This window comes from Monodelphis domestica, chromosome 1 (assembly GCF_027887165.1).
Source record: "Monodelphis domestica isolate mMonDom1 chromosome 1, mMonDom1.pri, whole genome shotgun sequence".
Lineage (NCBI taxonomy): Eukaryota > Metazoa > Chordata > Mammalia > Didelphimorphia > Didelphidae > Monodelphis > Monodelphis domestica.
In genome coordinates, this window is record NC_077227.1 from 142,519,521 (window position 1) to 142,540,858 (window position 21,338).

The 21,338-nt window shown below is 31.6% G+C and overlaps 1 protein-coding gene across 36 annotated transcripts in view; it reads left to right on the forward strand.

The window, feature by feature from the left end:
• Positions 1-21,338, forward strand: part of MEF2A (myocyte enhancer factor 2A) — a 226,294-nt gene that overhangs the window by 134,673 nt on the left and 70,283 nt on the right. For 34 of the 36 annotated variants that reach the window (XM_056807145.1, XM_007479437.3, XM_056807195.1 and 31 more), the window contains one exon: positions 1,069-1,272. In XM_056807145.1, coding sequence (XP_056663123.1) covers positions 1,069-1,272 — 204 coding nt within the window. Of the gene's footprint in view, positions 1-1,068; positions 1,273-7,228; positions 7,371-21,338 lie in introns of those variants that run through there. The other 2 variants (XM_016424451.2, XM_056807287.1) reach the window with 1 other exon arrangement.

A 21,338-nucleotide genomic window follows, 5' to 3' on the forward strand; every position in this document is an offset into this window, starting at 1 on the left:
GCTAAATTCTCAGTGTATCATACTTGTTGGTTTCCTGTGATAAACATAAAGTTGTGACAATCTCTGTAGGTTTTGAGAACAATTCCCTCTCCCTCTATCAGCTGAATTATAAATTGTTATTCTTCTTCCTCAATTACCTTCATTGTTAAATTCAGCAAAGTGGCCATATCTTGCACCTTTACAATATACCTGTTGCTTCATATTCTCATATTTCAGATTCTTTGTGGGTTTATGAGTCTATGTTTTTATAGGCATTTTGTTTGGGTATGGAGCTCTTGATGCAAAGTCACTTAAATTTAAAGTCTGGCTCTGCTACTTAACTGTGTGATTTTATGCTCCATTTCACCGCTCTCACTAAATGGTAGCTAAGGGACTGTCCAGCTCTCTTCAAAGGTTTCTTCTCTTAGGTAATTGCCACATCCTTGGCAATACTATAATTGCTTGAAATATAAATAGTATCATTAACCAGAGGAAATCCTTGGGAAGCCTTGCCAGTTAAGTTGTCCCATCCCTCAGAATCATGGAATCTCTGTGTATAAGGAACATTAGAGACTGTCTTGTCCAGCTTGTTATATTTGCCTGAGAATCTTCTCTACTACATCCCCAACAAGTGCCATTTAGCTTTCCATTAAAGATAGCATATCTGTCTTTGTGCCCAAAGAGAGAGAAATATTGTGTCTCCTCTGAAATATTGAGATCTGAATATCAACTACCTTTTCTTTCCTTACCAGGGCTTTTTATTTCATAGACATTTACAAAAATGATCCATGCAGCATAAAGTTGAAAATTAACTCTAAAAACAAACTATGAAAGTTTTTATTGGTATTTATTGGTAAAGATATTGATATTTTGGATTTTTTACTTTAACAATATTATAAAAGGTAAAATTTGGATTACTTGGAGCTTTTGAATGTTGGGAATTTGTATTATCATTATGATTTTAAAATGAGAGAAGTAAAAATTCAGTTAGCTGTCTTAGACATTCCTGCATGTGAAAGGAAGACTTAAGAAATATTTAAAAGTTACAATTATTGAGAATTTTTCAAACAATTTTTTTTCTTTTCTCAGGTGACTTTTACGAAGAGAAAATTTGGCTTGATGAAGAAAGCCTATGAACTTAGTGTGCTTTGTGACTGTGAAATAGCACTCATCATTTTTAACAGCTCTAACAAACTATTTCAATATGCCAGCACTGACATGGACAAAGTCCTCCTCAAGTATACAGAATATAATGAACCTCATGAGAGCAGAACTAATTCGGACATTGTTGAGGTAACACATATATCCAAAAATGACTAATTTACAGATAATTTTTTGCATTTTAATTTTTATAGACAAGTTAACCTTGTCAATGTTTGAAGTGTTAAAACTAAAGGCTAAAAGTGAAAATTTGTGTTCTGGTTTTTAATTGCAAAATGATATGAAATAATTAGAGAGAGGAGTTGCTTTCACTTCAGATATAATGCCTAGCTACTAAAAATGTTATCTGCATCTTATTATTCATTTAGCAACTTAAACATCATCAGTCCTTCTAAATAAGGAAACTTTGAAGGTATGCTAATAATATATTATGCTAATCTAATTGCTTTTCTATAAGCTTTTTAGTTTGTGTCTGTGATTAAAAGGCTAGAATTATATGAGTGTATTGTTCAAGGATATAATATAAAAGATCTGAATATATAATTTTGCAAATTTAATTATTTTGTTTTCATTAATAAATACTCTCAACTTCAAAAATCTAATAAAATGGAAAAAAATAGAAGTCATCTTTTTTATACTATTAACAGTTAGTGTAGGAGGGGAGGAATAACAGGGTATATGCCCTCCTCCCTGATCTCTTTAACATTTCCTCACCTTAAATGGACATTGTTTTTTTCAGAGAAAAATAAGGCATAGCAGGTTTCCTACTCAAAAACAATGTATTAAAATAAAATTTCCTCCCCCCCCCCCCAAAGAAAATCTAGTTTCCTCTCATCCCATCCTACCTTGGAACTACAAAATGTATTTTATTTTTCTGTAGTCTGCAGAAATTCTGAATATTCTTTGAAATAGTAGAGGTTTCTTCCCCCAAACATTTAAAGTGATTATTTCATTCAGAAAATTGGCTTTCTTCATTACCTAGGAAATAATAAAATTAAGTGGATTTGTAGTTTTTTTAAAAATTACATGACTATTTGGGTACATTAAATTTCCCATTACCAAAAATCTTTTGTAGAGCTTACAAAAGTACTTTTTATCAAAATTGATTAAAACAATACACAAATTTGTTCCATAAGAATTAATGAAAAGAGAGAATTTTAAAAAAGAATTTCATTGCCTAGGAATTTTAATTTATTTGGCTTTGCAGAGATCATTTGTATTACTTTATAGTTCTAAGATGAATTTACATTACATTTAAAGCATATTTTTATGACATCTCTTTATACAGCATTCTTTTGGCTTCATACGATATACATTATATACATATGTATATATACATATGTGCTTTTATTTTTAAAAAATAACTAAACTCCTTGACTTTCTAAGCATTTCTGTTAATTTTAAGAAATAGCTGGATTTTTAAATAAGAAAAGGTAGCAGTAAATATCATAGATAGTAGTAATTGTCTTTTGTTCATTTCCTGGCCGTGGTTTTTTGGATGCTATTTGAGCTTCTCTTTTGAAATTCATGTTAATTTATTTTGCATTAAATGAAGATATATATTAATTGAACTACATAACTATGTTTCTTTCTAATGTTTAACTTAAAAATCTCATTTTAAGTTCACCTGTAAATGACTTTATTATTTAACATTTGAAGTAATTTATGGAAAATGTAGCCAACCTTGTCTGTTATATCCTGCAAACTACCTTCCTTCCCCCTGAAATGCACATGCACACTCTCAGCTTTCAAACTTTGTTTCTTAATATAAGCCCTATAATTTACATTCAGTCAAGGTTTCAATTTAAGATTGATCCTTGTATTAAAAATACTAGCACATAGATATCTATTTTACTTCTGATATTTAATTGTAGTGGATGTTCTTATCTCTAAAAGGAGTCTTAGAATACTTCTCAGATCTAAAAGCCTATTTCCTTTAAAAAGTTTAAGTATATGGTTTGATTTTTACCCTGTACCCTTTTTCCAACTAACTCTTTCTCCATCCCAGTTGTGGCAAACTATCTAAATGAAAAAAGGGTATATTTGTACTCTTCTTAGAAAATAGTCTACATTACTTGTGTGTAGATTGGAAATCAGAATTGTGAATTTATATATAGAATTTTGATGTGTTCTTTTTAACACTCCAAGTGTGTGAATGGAGCTAAAATTATTCATATTATTTTTATGAAGCTCTAAGATCTAAATATAAGGAGGGAGCATATTGTGTTATTGAAAGAATAAAAGAATTAGTTAATGTGTTGTGATATTAAGAATTGGAAAACTTAGCTTTCTTTTTCCGATATTAAACATTTGCCTGACTAAACCATATTTTCTTTTAGAAGACAGTGGAGATCACATTTTTTTAGCTGAAAATATTCACTGTCTTTTTCATATAACAGTGACTCTATTATCCAAGCATTGTACACATTTTTTCTTCTAGTAGTGAAAATCAATTGTACTGAGTTGGCTATAAAGATTATTTATAAGTTTACATATTGTTCTTAAGAAATATATTTTATCACAGTAATTAACATTTTATTCTTACCTTTCTATATAAACTCTGAACAAATTCAAGTCTCAGGCTTTTTTATGGCATACCAGTATAATATTCATTTGACTTTGCATCATAGGTGGTGTCTTACTTCCCAAAACTTTGCACATAATCACTTTTATTGTCAGCCTGAGAAAATATGTTTTCTATTAATTTCAATCAGTTTGCACTGAATTTCTATATTGACACTTTAAAATTTAAAAATTATCATAGCCTGTAGTTTGCTTAAGTACTATGTTTGTGAAAGGAACTAACTTTAAATTGAGTGCACCAATTGAAATAAAGCTTGTTCAAATAATAGTATTGTCATCCTTGTTTTACAAAGTATTGTACTAATGCAAGACTTATACAGTGTATACTGCACTGTTAATTAGCCTTATAGAGTAATTTTAAAAATAGCTCATACATTCTCTCATTTGGTTTTCTTCTGTGACTAGTAGCACATGTTTGTGATCTTTTTTTTTCTTTAATTGGTAGGGTTTGGCTTTATTTTCCCTCTATCAAAATAAGATATTTTTGGACATCGTTTTAACATTTTACATTAGAGATCACTTTAAAAATAAAAGTCCAATAGCTGGCAACATAATAGCCAATGAAAATGTCTTACTACTGTTACTTCTACTATGAATAGTTAACCATTAAGATCAATTTAAGAACTTTCGATGGAGATACTTTTAATTAAGGCCCATATTTTGGTTATGTTCTGCAGATAAGTGCACTGCTACATAAAAGTACTCATGTATTACATCCAGAGCACCAAAAAAAAGTTAGCATAAGGATAACATCAATAGAATTGTTGTAACACTTAAATTTTGGATTATTAGCAGTGAGATGTAATACTCACATTTACTTATCTTTCAGTATCTTTTTTGGATATAGAAAATACAGTATTGCATTCTTTTTTCTGAATCATACTAATTACACACATTTAAGAAAAATTAATTCCCCTAAAATGTCATTAACTTTAAATTTTTGATTATTTATTTAAAGAAGTTGCCGTAGTTAAGTTGTTTCTTTTTTTTTTAAACCAGCAGTATTTCCTCACAAATTCAACTTATACTTTAAAGCTTTAAAATATTTTAAATAGAATACCACAATCTTTGTGGAACTTAGGTTATATTCTTCTTTAAATGAATCTTATATATGAAAAAATAAAGCTTATATAAGAATTAAATTAGCAAGAGGAGAGAACTGTTCCATTATAAAAGTAGTAACAAGAATATATGTTTATATGGGGAGCACTTTTGCTCTGTTAAAATGATTTATTTTAAAAGTTGATTTGCAAACTAATTTTTCAGGAATAAATATTGCAGAGTGTAATATCATAACACGAAAAGGACCTCAGAAATCATCTAGTCCTTTTCCTCTATCCCACCTAATAACATTATTAACATATTTTAAATACCAGAATTCATATGTATATATATAGGTAATTGCAAAAATAGTTTAAATTTTGTGAATTTTATTTTATGTCTATTCCTTAATGGCCAAATTATAATTAAATTAAAAATAAATGAATGGCAGGGTCACATATTCGATTTCTAACTTTTTTGAAGCCTGTGCTAATTAAGGGAAATACAGGAGTTTTAGTGTGAAATAAAAAACTTATTCTACAGGATTATTAGATGAATTTTTTTCATATTCCTAGAAATGAAAACTTTGGCCATAGATATTTTAGTGCCAACATTGTCTTCTCCCCAGTTTAACTGAAATAGTTGAAGTAGTAAAATATACTGGGTTTTTTTGTTTGTTTTAGAATTTCACATTGCCATTAGCATAGAATAAAGTTCAATAAATTACTTGTTCAGCTTAAATTCTTTGATATGGCTGTGTAATCATTCAGTCAAGGAAGCATATATATAGCCTTTGGCTCTTCTTCTTGTGACCAATTCTGTACTTGAGAATTTTTCTCCTCCTTCTAAAGAGATATTGTTGTATTTGTGGATTTTGCTATATACATAAGAATCAAGAACATATTACCCCCTTAAATTCAGAGAACTTCCTGTATTAATTATTTTGTGTCTTTAAGCACCCCCCTCACCAACAGAATCCAGATTATAATCTTTAGAAAATATTTTTCTTAAATTGCCAGGGCCAAAAGGACTAAACCCTTGATGATCAACCTCTTGGTAATAAACTTTTCCAAACTTAGCTTGGCTAAAAGAAGAAGAACTATTCTGAATCATGAACAGGAGGGAGCAGGGAGGGGGAAGGAAACACAAAATTATAACATGCTCAATGTAGAATAAAATATGTAATCTTAAAAATTTGCAAAAACTTATTAGGTTCTTAAAAGTTAGTTGAGATAAAGATTTAGTTGTGCTTAGTAAAAGGAGAAACAAACTGGTTTCTTGTTAGGATATTCTAATCTTCCTTCTTGCCTTCATATTAGAACAAGTAAGAATCTGTGGATGGATTTCAGAGGGCCGGTGAACTTGGATGGTGAAAAGTTATTTATTTATTTTCAATGTCTTTTAACTGAAATGAGCATTTCCTTACCAAAGGGACTATGTACACAAAAAAGGTTAAGAACGCCTTGTATTCCAGAGATTAGTATTGACAATAACCATCAGAAGGAATTTCTATTATCCAAAAAGAAAGAGGGGGGCATCTAGGTTGGTCAGTGGATTGAGAGCCAGGCCTAGAGACAGGAGGTCCAACGTTCAAATCTGGCCTCAGACACTTTCTAGCTGTGCCACCCTGGGCAAGTCACTTAACCCCCATTGCCTAGCCTTTACTACTCTTTTGCCTTGGAACCAATACATAGTATTGATTCTGATGTGGAAGGTAAGGGTTAAAAAACAAGTGTTGGTTTTTTGTTTTTGTTCTTTTTAAGAAAGAGCCTTGCTTAGCTAAAAGCCTTAGGTAATAAAATGGTAAAAATGGTAAAAAATGGGAATAATAAAGAATATGACTATAAAAATATTTTCTGCAAACACTTTATAGAAAAACTATGTTTTTTGTTATGTTCCTTGCTTGGTAGTTTTGTACTAATTTGTTGATTGTAATAAATATCGTAGACAAACTAGGAAAAGAACAACTTTAATATGATAGTGGTGATCATCCAGGCTGTTTCTCTAAGAAAGGTATTGGAAATAATATAGGCAGTAAGTAAAAAATGAAATGAAAAAATATTAAAAGTACAGGTATTGATTGTTAGACAATTCAGAATGGTATGGCGGTTTAGATTATGGCATGAACTGTAAGCAGGGAATGAATTTCTAATACATTCTTATTTAATTTGCTTAACATAATTTTTCGTCCACTTATAGACTGATGGTGGGGGGAGGAGGGAAGGGGAAGGGAAGGGAGTGTGTATCACAGCCATGAGCCAGGAAGAAAACCAAACTTCTAGCCTTTTTCCTCTGGGGTCTGATGGTGACTTGACCAAACTAGGGACATTGTTATGTTTAGGCTTACAGTATTGTAATAACTTTTAAAAAGGCTTTTCAGCCAATAAACATTTTTCTCCCCATTTTACAGATAAGGAATGGAACAGACAGGGAACGGTTAAGAGGCTTGCCTAATGTTTTACAGGGCTGCAATGGAGCGGCAGGGAAAGGGGAAAAAAAATATTGTGACACCTGGAGACAAGACAGAGCTTCCCTCCACCTCCAGCCCCCTGCCCTGCTCCTTTATTGATAACAGAACCTGAAGCAGCAAGATGATGATTCACAGGGTGAGGCATACAATCCTCATGGCCCTCCTTCTCCTTCCCACATTTTGCTGCACCACCACTTCACACAATGATCACCATAGTTTATTGCAATTTCGGTTTTAGTATTTTTATTTTGCAATATATTTTGAGTATTATTCATCATATAATTATCAATTTTATTTTCTGTGCTTATTAAGAAATGATGCTACATCTCCAAGTGTGATTTTGATTAATTTCAGGCTAGTTTTTTTTAAATTTAAGAAATGTATATTATTTTTTGGGAATTAGTGGGGCAAATAGGGATAAAGTCATACAGCATCTCTTCACAGCCTACTTTTCAGCAATAAATCTCTTTTTGTATTTTGTAGAATATCTGTAACTGCATTCTGAATTGGTTCTCTCCCTCTAGGTACAGATGCAGTATGAATTATTTGTTTTGTTTTTTAATTTAATTGGTTGGTAGTAATAGGAAGCATTGGTGAAATATATTTGTGGATGGGTAAATAGTTTTACAGACTGTTTTTTTTTTCCAAGCCTGTCTAATGTTACTTATTTTATATTCTAGTAAATTTAGTTCTGGAATGCTTTGTTTAATATCCATTTTAATGAAATTATTTTCAAAAGATTAGCTATCATCCCCAAATATTACTTTAAGATGGTTAGAAAACATTGTTTCAGGAGCTGTGTTGGTTCATGTACTTGATCAGTAATTAACAAATATCTGTCTATATTTGATAAGCTAGGGAAATAAAGGAGAAAGATTAAGTTGTTTTGAAACTGACTCCTCTTGGCTTAGAACCACCAAATAATTTATTAACAATTTGTCTTTCATGATACTACACTGCTGTTCTCTCAAGGACAAATATAGTTAGAGTAGAAAAAACTATCTTGCTTTTTGGAATGAGAAATACTGAATTGAGGCAACGTGTCTTAGTTTGAAGAAACAACTGTTCTTTTCAACTTTCAAATAAAATAATCCTATCTTCTTAGGTTCACTTTTACTTAAAAAACAAAAAACTTTTTCTCTATCTTTTATTGAGTATTTACATTAGCTTCAAGACAAATGTTTGGTAAAATGTTATTAGTCTTCATATTAATTTCTTTAGGGATTTTTAAAACAATGAAAGAAGAGATAAAGGTGAACTTACTGCTTTCATCCAATTTTTCATGGGAGTGAAGTGGAAACTTCCAGTAAACAAAATTTACTCTGAAAAATAACAAATAATCAGTATTTCTTAAGAGTGTCATTTATAAATTCATGGAAGCATTGATAATGTTTAATTAGATTAAAAACAGTGGAAAATGAATATAATACTTTCTTGTTCTTAAGGCTGATGTGACCACCATCCTAAAGCATTGATTTAGTCTGTAGTATAGTTCAAATCCATTCCCTAATATGGCTAGAAATAGCTTGAGGATTATCTGCTGTTTTTTTTTGTTTGTTTATTCCAAACTTGAATTGAGAATCTTTACAAATATATTCAGTTTTCATCTTGTGAAATAGTTTTACCTTGAAAGTTGGTTAAATTAATATATAAAAGTTAAATTAAGGTAAAATCTAAATTAGTGGGAAAACTAGAAAAAAACCAGAAATTTTCAATTTGAGGCCCTAACTGCCATTCTTATTCTCAGTTAGATTATGTCTTCAGAATGGGAAAAGACTTTTGGGATTACACAATCCAATCCTTCATTTTACACATCATGAAACTAACATACAAGGTAGAATGATTTAATCAGGGTCAGTCATCTGGGGGTAGATCTGGCACTAGAACTCTCATCTTCTGCCTCTCCCACCACTTGTCATTTTACTATACCATTCTTGTTTCACTGATCTTTATGAGAAACCTTTTTGAATGCTTCATTTTATCCACTGTCCACTCAGGTTGTACAGAGCTCTTTAACATCCTATTTAACATTACAGAATTACTCAATTCCTTGCCCCTATAGTTTGTAATTACCAAGTAGTTTCATAAACTAAACCCCTAACAATAAAAAACTAAATTATCTTGTTGACAGAAGTTCTTTTCTTGGATAAAGAACAGTATACACAGCCTTAGCGATTGTGAAAAAATGCTTACCATGTATTAGCAAAACTAACTAGAAGCTAATTCACATGATATTCCTTACTCATTGTAGTATTCAATAAAAATCTGTGTTGATGATAAGCAGTATTCTCTAACATTTATAGTTAAAGATTTGACTTTTTGCATTTTTTTGCCTGGTGCATATTTTAGCCTTCCTATATTGAGTTCACAAATGTGGAATCAGAAATTCTTCAGAACTTAATGATTCATACTCATAAGTGGCCCTTGTAATTTTTTAGTCTTAAGGGAAGGAATAAATGCTTAGATTTAAAAAAAATACTTCTGAGACTGATTTACTTTTTTAATGGTAAGATCTAAAGATTACTTATTTCTTCACCATTTCTTCTTTTGGGGATCTTAGTCTTCCATTCTAAACTTAATTAACTTCTGTCCTAAAAGAAAATTATAGGAATTAAAGAGTAAAGGAGAAAAACTTTCCTGGCATTAATTTTTTTTAATTAGAGGGAAGGATATCCAAATCTGTCATTTCTTTGGTATAAGAAACTTCCAATATGTAAACTCCTTCTAATAATGCAGATAAGCAACTTGTGAGCAACTTGTATTCCCCGACAGTTGCCTGGGGAAATAAGGAATTGTCCTTTGCCTATGATTTATATAACAGTTATTAATGTTTTGGAGGCATAACTTGAACTCCTATTTTTTAACTCTAAAGTTGCCCTGGTCCATTTGCTACAGTGCTTCTCATTCAAAGCTTTACATATTTGCTTTTTTATTATTAAGGTATTTGTATTCAATAGATAAAATGGTAAATATAATATGAACATTTTTATATTGTGAAATGTTTTTTAAATTTCTGCTTTTAGATTTTTTAATTAATAAATATGTTTTATTGTGTTTCTACTCATGCTAACATTTGAATAGTTTTAAAGTCACTTTAGTTAAGGAATGTGTCCTCAGTCCTCATTATAATTCAGTTACACTAATATCCAGAAGTTACAGAGACATGTAAGTCTTTCAATTATTAATTGTGAAAGTTAGCAACTTATTTATGTAAATAAGCTTTCATTGTTTTAGCCAGTAAGTTAGTCCAAGTTTTGAATTTCTGATTAATCCACAAGTTCTTGGCTCATCATAATTTCAATATGATTATTTTTCTGACACCAACATTTTTGGAGGAAACTTTCCCACCCATTAATTGATTTCTTAGTTTCTGTAAAATTGTCAACTCATTCTTTGGGACTTAAATAGTACTTTGTTTTGAAGTAGAATTTTGTCTATATACAAAAAATTTTTTCATTCAAAAGGCTTTTGAATATTTCTTTTGTGTATTACTGTACTATAGTATTATATTTCATTTTTCATATCACTTTTATTTGCCTAAATTTTTAGTAGTACTTTGTAAAGTGGTACTACCAGGGTGTAAATTCATATATAATAATAAAGAAGTACTATCTAGTCAAATAACTAGTAGATGATAGGTATCTGGTAATAGAATACTTTATACTAGTATTTGATATGTGTGACTCATTAATAATGCAGCTAATTTTATTATGGCCTGTTTATTCTTTCTAGTTTCAATAACTATATGTGACTATTATGTTTCTAACTGCTAGATTGAGCAATACAAAAGTGACAATTTTACTATAGATTTGCTCTGGAAATTAAATGAGATAATTCATATGAAAGTTTTGAAAAATATAAATAACAATATAAATTAAAAATATCCTTCTGCTTTTCTCTTAAGAAATATTCATAGGGATGAGCATAAACCTGTATTTTATAGTTAGTTACTTTGATGCTCTTCATGTACCAATTCTTGTATTATTGTACATTTAATCAGTTTGCATTTTTTAAAAACTGGGTTTTTTTTTTGGTTTTGTTTTGTTTTGTATAGACAGAATGAAACAGAAGTAAAAAGCAATGGACTTAGAGTTCTAAGAGCCCAGGTTTTGTGTCTTTCTAAACTAATTCTAGCTATGTAACTGCTAGTGAGTTGCTCAACCCCTAGGTCAAATCAAATTAACAATTATTAAGTACTTACTATAAGCTGGGCATGGTACTAGACTCTAGGAATACAAGTAGAAATAAAGGCAATCCCTGTCCTCAAGGAAACGGGACAAAACTACACATAAAAGGAAGCTAAACAATGGCAGATTGAGGAACAGCATACCCTCTATGACCGAGTAGAGAAAGTCTGGAGAGTCAAGAAAAGAATTAGGAGAGGAATGAACACATGGATGGCCTAGGTGCTTTCCTTAAAATGGGGTTTCTGAGAGGAAACAGATAATCTGTACAAGCAATAAAAGTCATCTAACAAAGGTTATTTTCATCAATCCTCTGTGCCTCAGATTCATTATCTATAAAATGTATATAATAAAAACATCTACTTCACCTGATTATAAGGATCAAATGACAAGTATGTGTAAAATATCTTGCAACTTCTAAGTGTCATTATTATTGTAATGATCATTTTATTAATGCCAGGAGAGTACTGGTAGAATAGATAGGAAGGTGGAGGCTTTGGCTTACTAATTCATAACTAATTGTTGAATGTTATATGGATAGGTACAATGAAACACTAGAGTGAAAATTAGCAGTCTTTGTTTTTCTAGGCTTCCCATAACTTTCTAGTTATGTGATATTGGGCAAGATTAACCTCTGTAGTGCCAATTTCATTTGTAGAATAAAGATATGAGACTCAATGATCCTTGAAACAATCATGTACTGATACAATACAGACTATATATGCAATTCAAGTTCAATTCAATTAAAAAACATTAAATGTCAGGCAACTCAACTTACCAAGTGCTTGGTGATGCAGATAAGAAAAAGACAATCCCTGCCCCTAGGAGCTTATAGTTTAATGGGAGAAGATAGTACAGAAGAAATTGGAAAGTGGAGTCAGAAGAACACTATACTAGTGGGGTACTTCTGTGGACCTGAGATCAAGAGGAGCTGCAGATGCCACGTGAACTAAATTGGAAGTCCAGTTTCTGCCCTCTTTTAAGGGAAGTTTTGAGTGGAATTTAGTGCTCTTCCCATCAGCCCTCACATCAGTGGGGAGAGGAGGTTGAGAGAGTTGGGAAGGTGTTGAGCATACCCAAGATTAAGTTAGACAACACAATGAAGTGATTTCTGGTATTCAGCTAAGGTCTGGTGGTCATTTCACATGAGAGAATGTGTTGTCTTGTGATTAGAGAAATGCTTAAACTATTCAGCTTTTCCTTTCCCCCTTCTGTTGGCTATAAGACAGATATGAGAATTGGCCAGTTGTATTTGTTGTGACTGGATAGTCACTATTATTGATTTGAAGCCTAATGCCATCATTATCCAGGCAGCTACTCCTCCACCCACCAATATCCATCCACACTCCTAGGATTTTGGTTATTTTAATTTTTTGTGTAAATTACAACTAGTAATTGAGAGCTAGTTAGTCTTTTCTCTCATCATATTGTTTATATTGCTTTTATGGGCAGATTAGCAGTAATGCCTTTATTTATTGCAGTGCTTCTCCACCTCTGGTTTCAGATATAATATTTGAAGAGGAATTAAATAATATTCTTTGATTTATGAAATACTTTTTATTGATGTTTTGGATACTTCTAGATGAATGTTCATATAAGTGATAATGATATGTTGGTACTTTTGTATATCAGTCCTCTTAATACACAAGTGTCTTACATAAGTATAATTAACCTCCGTTTTAAAGATTAAAAAATTAAGAGTACGGAGACTCATGGTTTGATAAAGAGTCCCATAATTAGCCACTGGAATAACTGGGATTAAAAAACCTTCTGCCTCCCAAAACTGTTGTTTAAAGTACCCTAATCCATATTGCTTATTAGACCTGAGGATATTTAGAAATCTGAAATTCTCAAATTCTTTATATAATCATTTTATATAGATTGTTTGCAATTTGTGCTATTAAATAGAAAATAGTATAATTGTCATATAATGTAAAAATATGCTATAATATTTTTCTTTCAGCTTGCATAGGACTTCAGCAAAACATTCTAATGTCAGTCATTATAACTACATAAAGGATATGTAATCCTTTAAAATGTAGATTAAGACTTATTCAAATGCTTTTAAATTTTATAGAGTAATGTTTCTAAGCATTTCAATTTTCATTTAGTCAGTTTTGTTAGCAAAATGCTATGCCAAACAAATGCAAGATACATAGCCCTGAACCCCAAGTAGTTTACAGTCTTAAATGGAGAGAGAAGATATAGGTGAAACAACTTCTTATAAATTTCATATCTTTCCCAGAGCCTAGCTCAAAGTCTTGCACATCATACTTTTGAATGAATGAAATCAATGTTGACCAGTATTCTTAAATACTCAAATAGATCTGTGATCTCATGAATTTGAAAGTTCTGTGCAGTGATGTATATCCTAATCCTTCTCTACACTGTATTAATTTTGTGTGTATACTCCCATAAGCTCTCTACAAGAGTTTACTTAGTGGCCTGGAGGCATTCATTGCTTTCTTGTGACAGTCCAAGGGGACCAATGGATCATTTTGGCTGTCCCTCACCCTCATTGACTAGTCTTTCCGTTCCTGTTGTATATTTCCTTAATAGTCTTTTTCTAGTCTTGAAATTCCTCATTAATTTGATGTAGCCTGCTCATACTTGCTATACATTTCTTCATTATCTTCTGTGTAATACTTATTTTTAAATCTTCAGAGACTTTTGTGTTCTATGTTTCCCTGCCAAAGAACAACACCAATAGAATGTTGACCTCAAACAAATGGGCCTTTGTGTTTTGTTTTGTTTTGTTTTAATTGAGGTCATCAAAGATTAATAAATTTCCTAAAAACAATCTAGCTAGCTCTTCTCCTTTTCAACTCTGGGCCTAATTTCTTATCCATCTGTACTTTCTGTCTCAGGTATACATATTGATGGATGAGCTCTATAGGTTGTCCTTCCCAATGAATGTCGTAATCTGGACAGTAGAAATTCTTCATCTACTTAGTCTTTCCTGTATGCATGGTAAGGCCAAACTCTCTTTTAGTGGTTACAAACCTTTTCAAGAGGCTCTACAGTCTTCTGGGGCTACATGGGGCCAAAACAGTGTCATGCAAGCTGAGGACTACACCACCCTTAGAGAATTCCTTTTCAACTTGAACTCTGTGCTTGATCTTCTCCATTACAGCAGTGAATACCTATGGCAAACATCTCCCTTTTTTGTGTGTCACCTCATGTTTATAATCATAAGTTTGTAGGGTAGAATTATTTTTCTTGTTACACCTCTCCAGGAAAACTTTTTTTAAAATAATACACAAACAACATGCATATTGGGATTCATATTCTCTATGTTTTTGTTAATTGTGAAATGGTAAAGAAATGCTTGCTTATTCCTTATCAATAACATTACCAGGAATGTCCTTGGTATGTGTATTTAGATGATTCTCCGTAATATATTGTATAAATAGGAGATTAGGCATCTACAGTTGTAGTAGTACTTGATACTTTATTGTTTTATTTTGGTGCTAAGAAGGTCTGTTTTTTTCCCTTCACACCTTTGGTATATTTCCCACCTTAAGATGCCTTGCATTCTGTCCCTCATTTCCTTCAACATTGACTTCAAAACCTATTTGGTCCATCTGGCCACACTTCTGGAATTGTAGTGTTAGGGTTAAATGTGATTATTCTATTGTCCTTGATGATGAAAACAATTTGCTGTAGTAGGTTTTTTACATATCTATTTTTCTTAAGATTTTTTTTGTCCTTCTATTTTCACTTTTTAATACCCTTGGGAGGACTTTGCCTAGCTGAATCTATTCCCAAGCTTTTAAAAAATAGTTTTGCCTTCCACTGCTTCTCATTGCTTTAGGAGACAGTACATCTCCTTGTGTGTCATTTTTCCCACTATTAAAAAAAAAGTTGTATTCTAAATCAGTATTGTCTTTGCCTTCTATTTCTTTGTGTAAGAAGAGCACCTTTATTCAGTTGGTATGATGAATTTTGTTCCTCCAGAATTTTGAGGAATTACAGACTCAGGCTGTCTCAACATTTGTTTATATGTTGGTCATTTTAAAGTTGAGTGTGACTGTCTGCATTACATGTATAGTTATGGAACAAAAACTCCCTTATATACATTAAATGCTGTTTCAGTATCCCATTTCCTTCACAAACTCATTTGCTCATAATATAATGTAGGCTTATGTTGGTCATGTCACCTCTGAGTCTTTAATGTACATTTACAGATAGTTTCTAATTCTGAACTTCAAAAAGCATAATATAGGATATTCTAAGTAAAAGCTCTATTTAAAATTTACTTTCAGTTATAACCTGTAAGTTTTATTTCAGGCTACATAAAAGGAGAACATTTAAAAATTTTTCCTATTTCATCTAAATCTAAAGAGTACTATAGTATAACCAAGTTCTAAATTTGAAGTCTGAAGTCCTGTGTTTAAATTCTAGTTCTGTCACTTAATAGCTCTTTGACCATGTATAGGTAACTTAAACCCAGTAAATCTCAGCTACTTCATCTATAAAAATACTAATAGTTGGATAACAGGTTTCAAGTATCTATTCTTTGTAAATATTAAACTTTTTTTAAATATAATAAAGTATAGTAAAGGCTATACCTTAAGGATGTCTCTGCCTCAAGGAACTCATTTTTTAATGGAAATGATATTAACACTGACAAGGAAGGCTTCATAGAGGACATAGGACCTATGCTGATTCTTAAAGGAAGAAAAGCATTTTGAAAGAGTAAATGGAGGAGAGGTGGTTATCTAAATATTTAAGAGGTAAAGGCCAACATGTAAAGTTCTGCAAATAGTAAAAAACGTGCAGTTAATTTGTAATATAGAGTTTAAATAAGCTTGTAAAGATAGTTGGAATTGGTTTTTTTTTATCCTCAAGGCTTTAAGAGTCCTTGAAAGTTTTTGAGCAAGGGAATTGATATGGTATCACTTATACTTTAAGATTATTTTGGTAGCTCTGTGAAGGATGGATTGAGGGTTGGGAAAAGAGAATAGTCATGGCAAGGAAACAGATTAATAGATTATATTATGCCAGGAAAATTATAAGTATAATATGCAATATTAGTAACAAAAACAAAAATCACATGATTGTATCAGTAGATATATAAAATATCTTTATAAGAATATGGAACTAATTTATTCTGTAAAAATAGTAATCATAGGAGTAAATGGAGTATTCCCAAATATGATGAACAACATTTAAATCCTTATACTACATCTAGTTTCAATTTTTATTTGTTCTTTCTATTTATAAGGCTCTACTCATTGTATTTTGTTTCCCTGATTGTGCTTACTTTGTCCTCCATCAATTCACAGTCATCTTTATTCTTCACATTCATCATATTGTGCAACACAATTACATTCATAGTCATTTAGCATCTATTTTGTTTCCAGTTTTCTGTTATTACAAAAAGCAATTGCTAACATTATTTGTTTTGGAGACAAATTCAAGCTTTACCAATAAGTTAAGGGATAAAGTAATTGTCATTACTATTTTTTGACAGTTCTAGAATTGCTGACTGTAGCCAAAGAAGGAATAAGGGAATAGACATAGGAAAAATTTTCTCACTTGTAAAATAATGTGATAACTTACTTAGAGGATCTCAGAGGGTCATAGGATCTTAACAATATGTCGTGTTAGAGAGCTGCAATTTTCTAGTGATAGGTGTTCATTCATTCAACAAGCTAGCTGCCGAGCCTCTTTGGGGGACTGTGTACATAATTTCTTCACCAAATATTTCATTATTTTATCAAATCTCTGATCTCATAGATTTATACTGCCAACCATCCATAACTCCTTCTCTCGCTATTCTTTCTCATGTTCTCCATAAATCCTTGACAAAGTCTCTTCTCTACAATGCTCAAGGTTTCTCTACATCTTTTTTTATATTTGGTCAGTACATTATAGCACACTGGACTATCTATCTATTGGTGCTAACTCTCACTCCACAATAAAACTATATTTTTGATCATTAGTTTCCTTTACATTACCTTTTTTTTCCATCTTGTAATTATGTTGTAGCCTAGTTTTACCTGTCATGCATTTCTGATGCCTTTTGGGTCACCTATAATTTTGATTCTTAGCTCAGGGCCTGACACATAGTAGGTACTTAATAAGTATTTATTTTTTAGTCATGTGATTCTTGAGTATAATCTTCACAATTTGTAACATACAACTGTTAGGAATAAAAATTAATCTTGGAGACTTTATGCTAAAATTATACATATTTATTATTAAAGAAAAAGAAAGAGAAATAAGGGTTCCAGCCTATCTAATTCAAAGACCCTAGCCAAGTTACTTCTGCTTCATCAGGTCTTAGATTCCCCTAGAGTCTAGGGCCTAGATTAACCACATGGTTGTACTAGACAAATTAAGGCTATCCAAGGAGCACATTCAGGAAGGGACTAGAACCCAAGAGACGTGAGTTCCTGAATTCCTAGTCTTTTGTGCCCACCAGGCAGTTACTGCTTGCCAGAGATGCATTATATAGATAAGCCCCAGGAAGAGAGCACCCACTTCATGCATTGGCTTTTTAAGCCCAATCTAAACTCTTCCCCTAAGATTTTCTAATTGGCCAGGATTTCACTTCAGTCCCTACATCCCTTGACTTCAGCTGGTCAGGAATCTGGTCTGCCACACTGGCAAATTAAGACTCTGTGACCCTTATTACATAAGACTTCTGGGATCTGGTGATCCTCCTAGATATTTAATTCACGTACAACTTGAGAGAACAGTTATATAGGTTGACTTTTATATGAGAGAGCAGCTTCTGGTCCTCAAAAACACTGCATACTTTTCAAAACATAATCTAGCCTTCTTATTCCCATTCAGTTCTGGAACGAAGTTATTATCATTGGTAATTCTTAATTTACTGATTCAATCAGCATGCCATAGTCTGGATAATAAGTATTTTATCATCCATTTAAGTTACAGATCTCATTGAGAAAATCTTATGGCTTAGCCTTAAAGGTTCTCTTCCATCACTTCTATCCATCCACATCATGGATATATTTATATTATACAGGATTGTTTTATAAATGCCACCACAGAAACTTCTTCAAAGACTTGTAATTAAACTTAAGCAAGACATACAGAAAAGCATGGTCAATGAAGGTATTCACCATTATATGAAGAACACTCTATACAAGCTCCCAACTGAAGGAAAGGTTCAGTGTAGTTGGTGCAACCCTGCACATGTTAATGTTTACTCATAATAGTATTTCACCAAAGTAATTGTAATAAATTTGGTCTTGAAAATGCTGATGACTAACCTTTGTATTCAGGGAATAATCTATCAAATGCTTTTGTGCTTGATAGTTTGACCCATAATTGTAGAAATTCTTAATGTGTTTTAAAAGAATGAGGACTGACTTTACATATTTATCAGAGATTCTGATTAAAACTAATCAGCTATTTGAAACATTCCATCTTTTGTTTTGCTCCAGGTCTTTTGTTAAATAGTGGTTTATATAGCAAATACTCTTTAATAAGCATTCAGATTTTCTTCCTCTTGTTTTGCTTATATCCATAACTGAATAATTATATTTGAATTTAAGATAAACAGAACATTGTAGGCACTTGGATTTAGAAACAATTCACTTTGTTTAAATATTTTTTGAAATATTTAAATGAGTAAAAAAAACTTTAAGACTAATATACAATAAAATGGAATCCAGAGAGATAATAAAGTAGCATATACATATATTCCCTCTTGCCTAACTTTTCTTCCCCAAATTAATGATATCCATTTCAGATTTTGAATCACATGTTTAGCTAGACAGAAAAGGATAGAGACTAATGAATTTTTAAAAATAAAAATGATGTTATAAATAAATTTAAGGAACTTATATAAAGTAGATAGCTAGGAGTATGTATGAGTGAAGAAATTTGGGCAAAGACAAAAAGTTGGATCTGCAAAGCAATGAGAGCTCAGAACATTTGGAACACACAAATCATCGGAGGAGGTGAGAAGCTGTTCCAATGGAAGCTTGAAAGAGGCAGTTAGAGGCTCTAGTTGCCTGAGAATTCACTTGGCTGTTTCTGCCTGAAGGTAGAAGACAGAACCCCTTCATCTCCTCTCTGGCCATTGCCTTCTACTTATACTGTGAGCTGAAGAGATATTTGGTTTTGTCTAGAAGACTTGTTAGGAGTGCTGTTATTATCTACCCTTAGGGGGAGACTTTTATTTCAAAAGCCTTCCAACAAGGTAATTTAGAAATTAGGGTGACCCTAGTTTCCCTCTTTCCCCAGGCTCATTTTATCCCCTTCTCCCCAAAGAATAAAAGATCCTTTAGTTAAAGTACTAGCTTGTAGGATTGGTTATTAGTGGGAAAATTTATAACTTACTATCTGTGAGAAAATCTCCATCAAGACAGTTGGGAAAAGAAGAAACAGGAAGTAGTATAGGAGAGGGGCTCAAGATTCAGTCTCTTTCTTTTGCTTACTTCCTGGTGCAACATCTCTAAATTTCCCCCACTATAATTCACCAAGGTTTCATCTCTAGTACAAGTATGACAAAAGATGTGAGAATATACTAGCCTCAAATTAATATAAACAAAAGAAATCACAGCAACAAATACTGACTTAAAAGAAGTATATAAAATTATTACAAAAAAATTAAAATGAACAAATATGTCTGACAACCATAACCTTAAACTTGAGTGTATTAAACAATTCCACAAAATGTAAGAATGTGGTAGAATGGATAAGAAATACATCTTTAAAATAAAATGAAAGGAATAAGGTAAATGGAAAACTGGAAAAAAATTTAGTATGTATCAGTTGATTCCCCAAAAGGAATTGCATTCATACTTAAAGATGACATAAAACCAAAAATCCACAATGTCAAAGAGAGTGAAATACTACCAATATGAAATGTCTGTGCACCAGGTAAATAAAGCATTGATTTAGTTCTTACTATATAGGCACCAGGCACTGTGCTGAGTACTGGGAATACAAATACAAACAGACTTTCTCTGACCACAGTAAAAGGGAGCTGAAAAGCAGGATGGAACAGAGCTGCAGGGTGTCCTGAAAAGCTGATTCACGTTGGGAATGAGCAGGGCTAGACTGGACATTTTTTAAAATGTAAATGAAAAATGTAACAATGTGCCTTTTTCCCCCATAGACCTTCCAATATTTATCATTTTCCTTTTTTGTCATCTTTCCCATTCTAATGATGTAAGGTTGAATTTCATGGTTACTTTGGAGAATTTTTTTCATATGACTACATATATCTTGAATTCATTTCCATGAGAATTAGTAATTTCATATTCTTATAATATTTACCAATTGGGTAATTTTTTTTCTTATAAGTTTGAATCAGTTCCTAATATTGTGGAAATGAGACCTTTGTGAGAAACTTGATACAAAGGGTTTGGGGATTTTTTTGCTCTTGATTTCCCTTTTAATCTTACCTTCATTCGATTTGTTTGTGAAAAATCTCTTTTAAGTTTTATGTAATTAAAACTATCCAGTTCTTCCTCTGTAATCCTCTCTAATTTAAAATCAGTGCAAATTATTTCCATTATTATAACTGGTTGTATAGTTTGAGATCTGGCACTGAGAGGTCCCCTTCATTGACATTTCTTTTCATTGTTTCTTGAGGTTCTTTATCTTTTTTCCTTCATATTAATTATTTTATCATATTTCTAGTTCTATAAAGTAATATTTTCTTGGTTTTATTGGTTTGGAATTAAATAAAATTAGGGAGTATCATAATTTTATTATATTGATTTGGAATATTCATGAAAATTAATTTTTCCTGCCTTTATTTCTATAAAAAGTATTTATAGTTGTTATTTATGTCATTCTTGTGTGTATCGTATAAGGTAGGCTTCCAAATATTTTAAAGTAATTTTAAATGAAATTTCTATCTTCCTATTGGGTTTTACTGGTTTTGAATAGGGATGTTTAATTTTCCTTTGTCTTATTAGTCTTTTGACTTT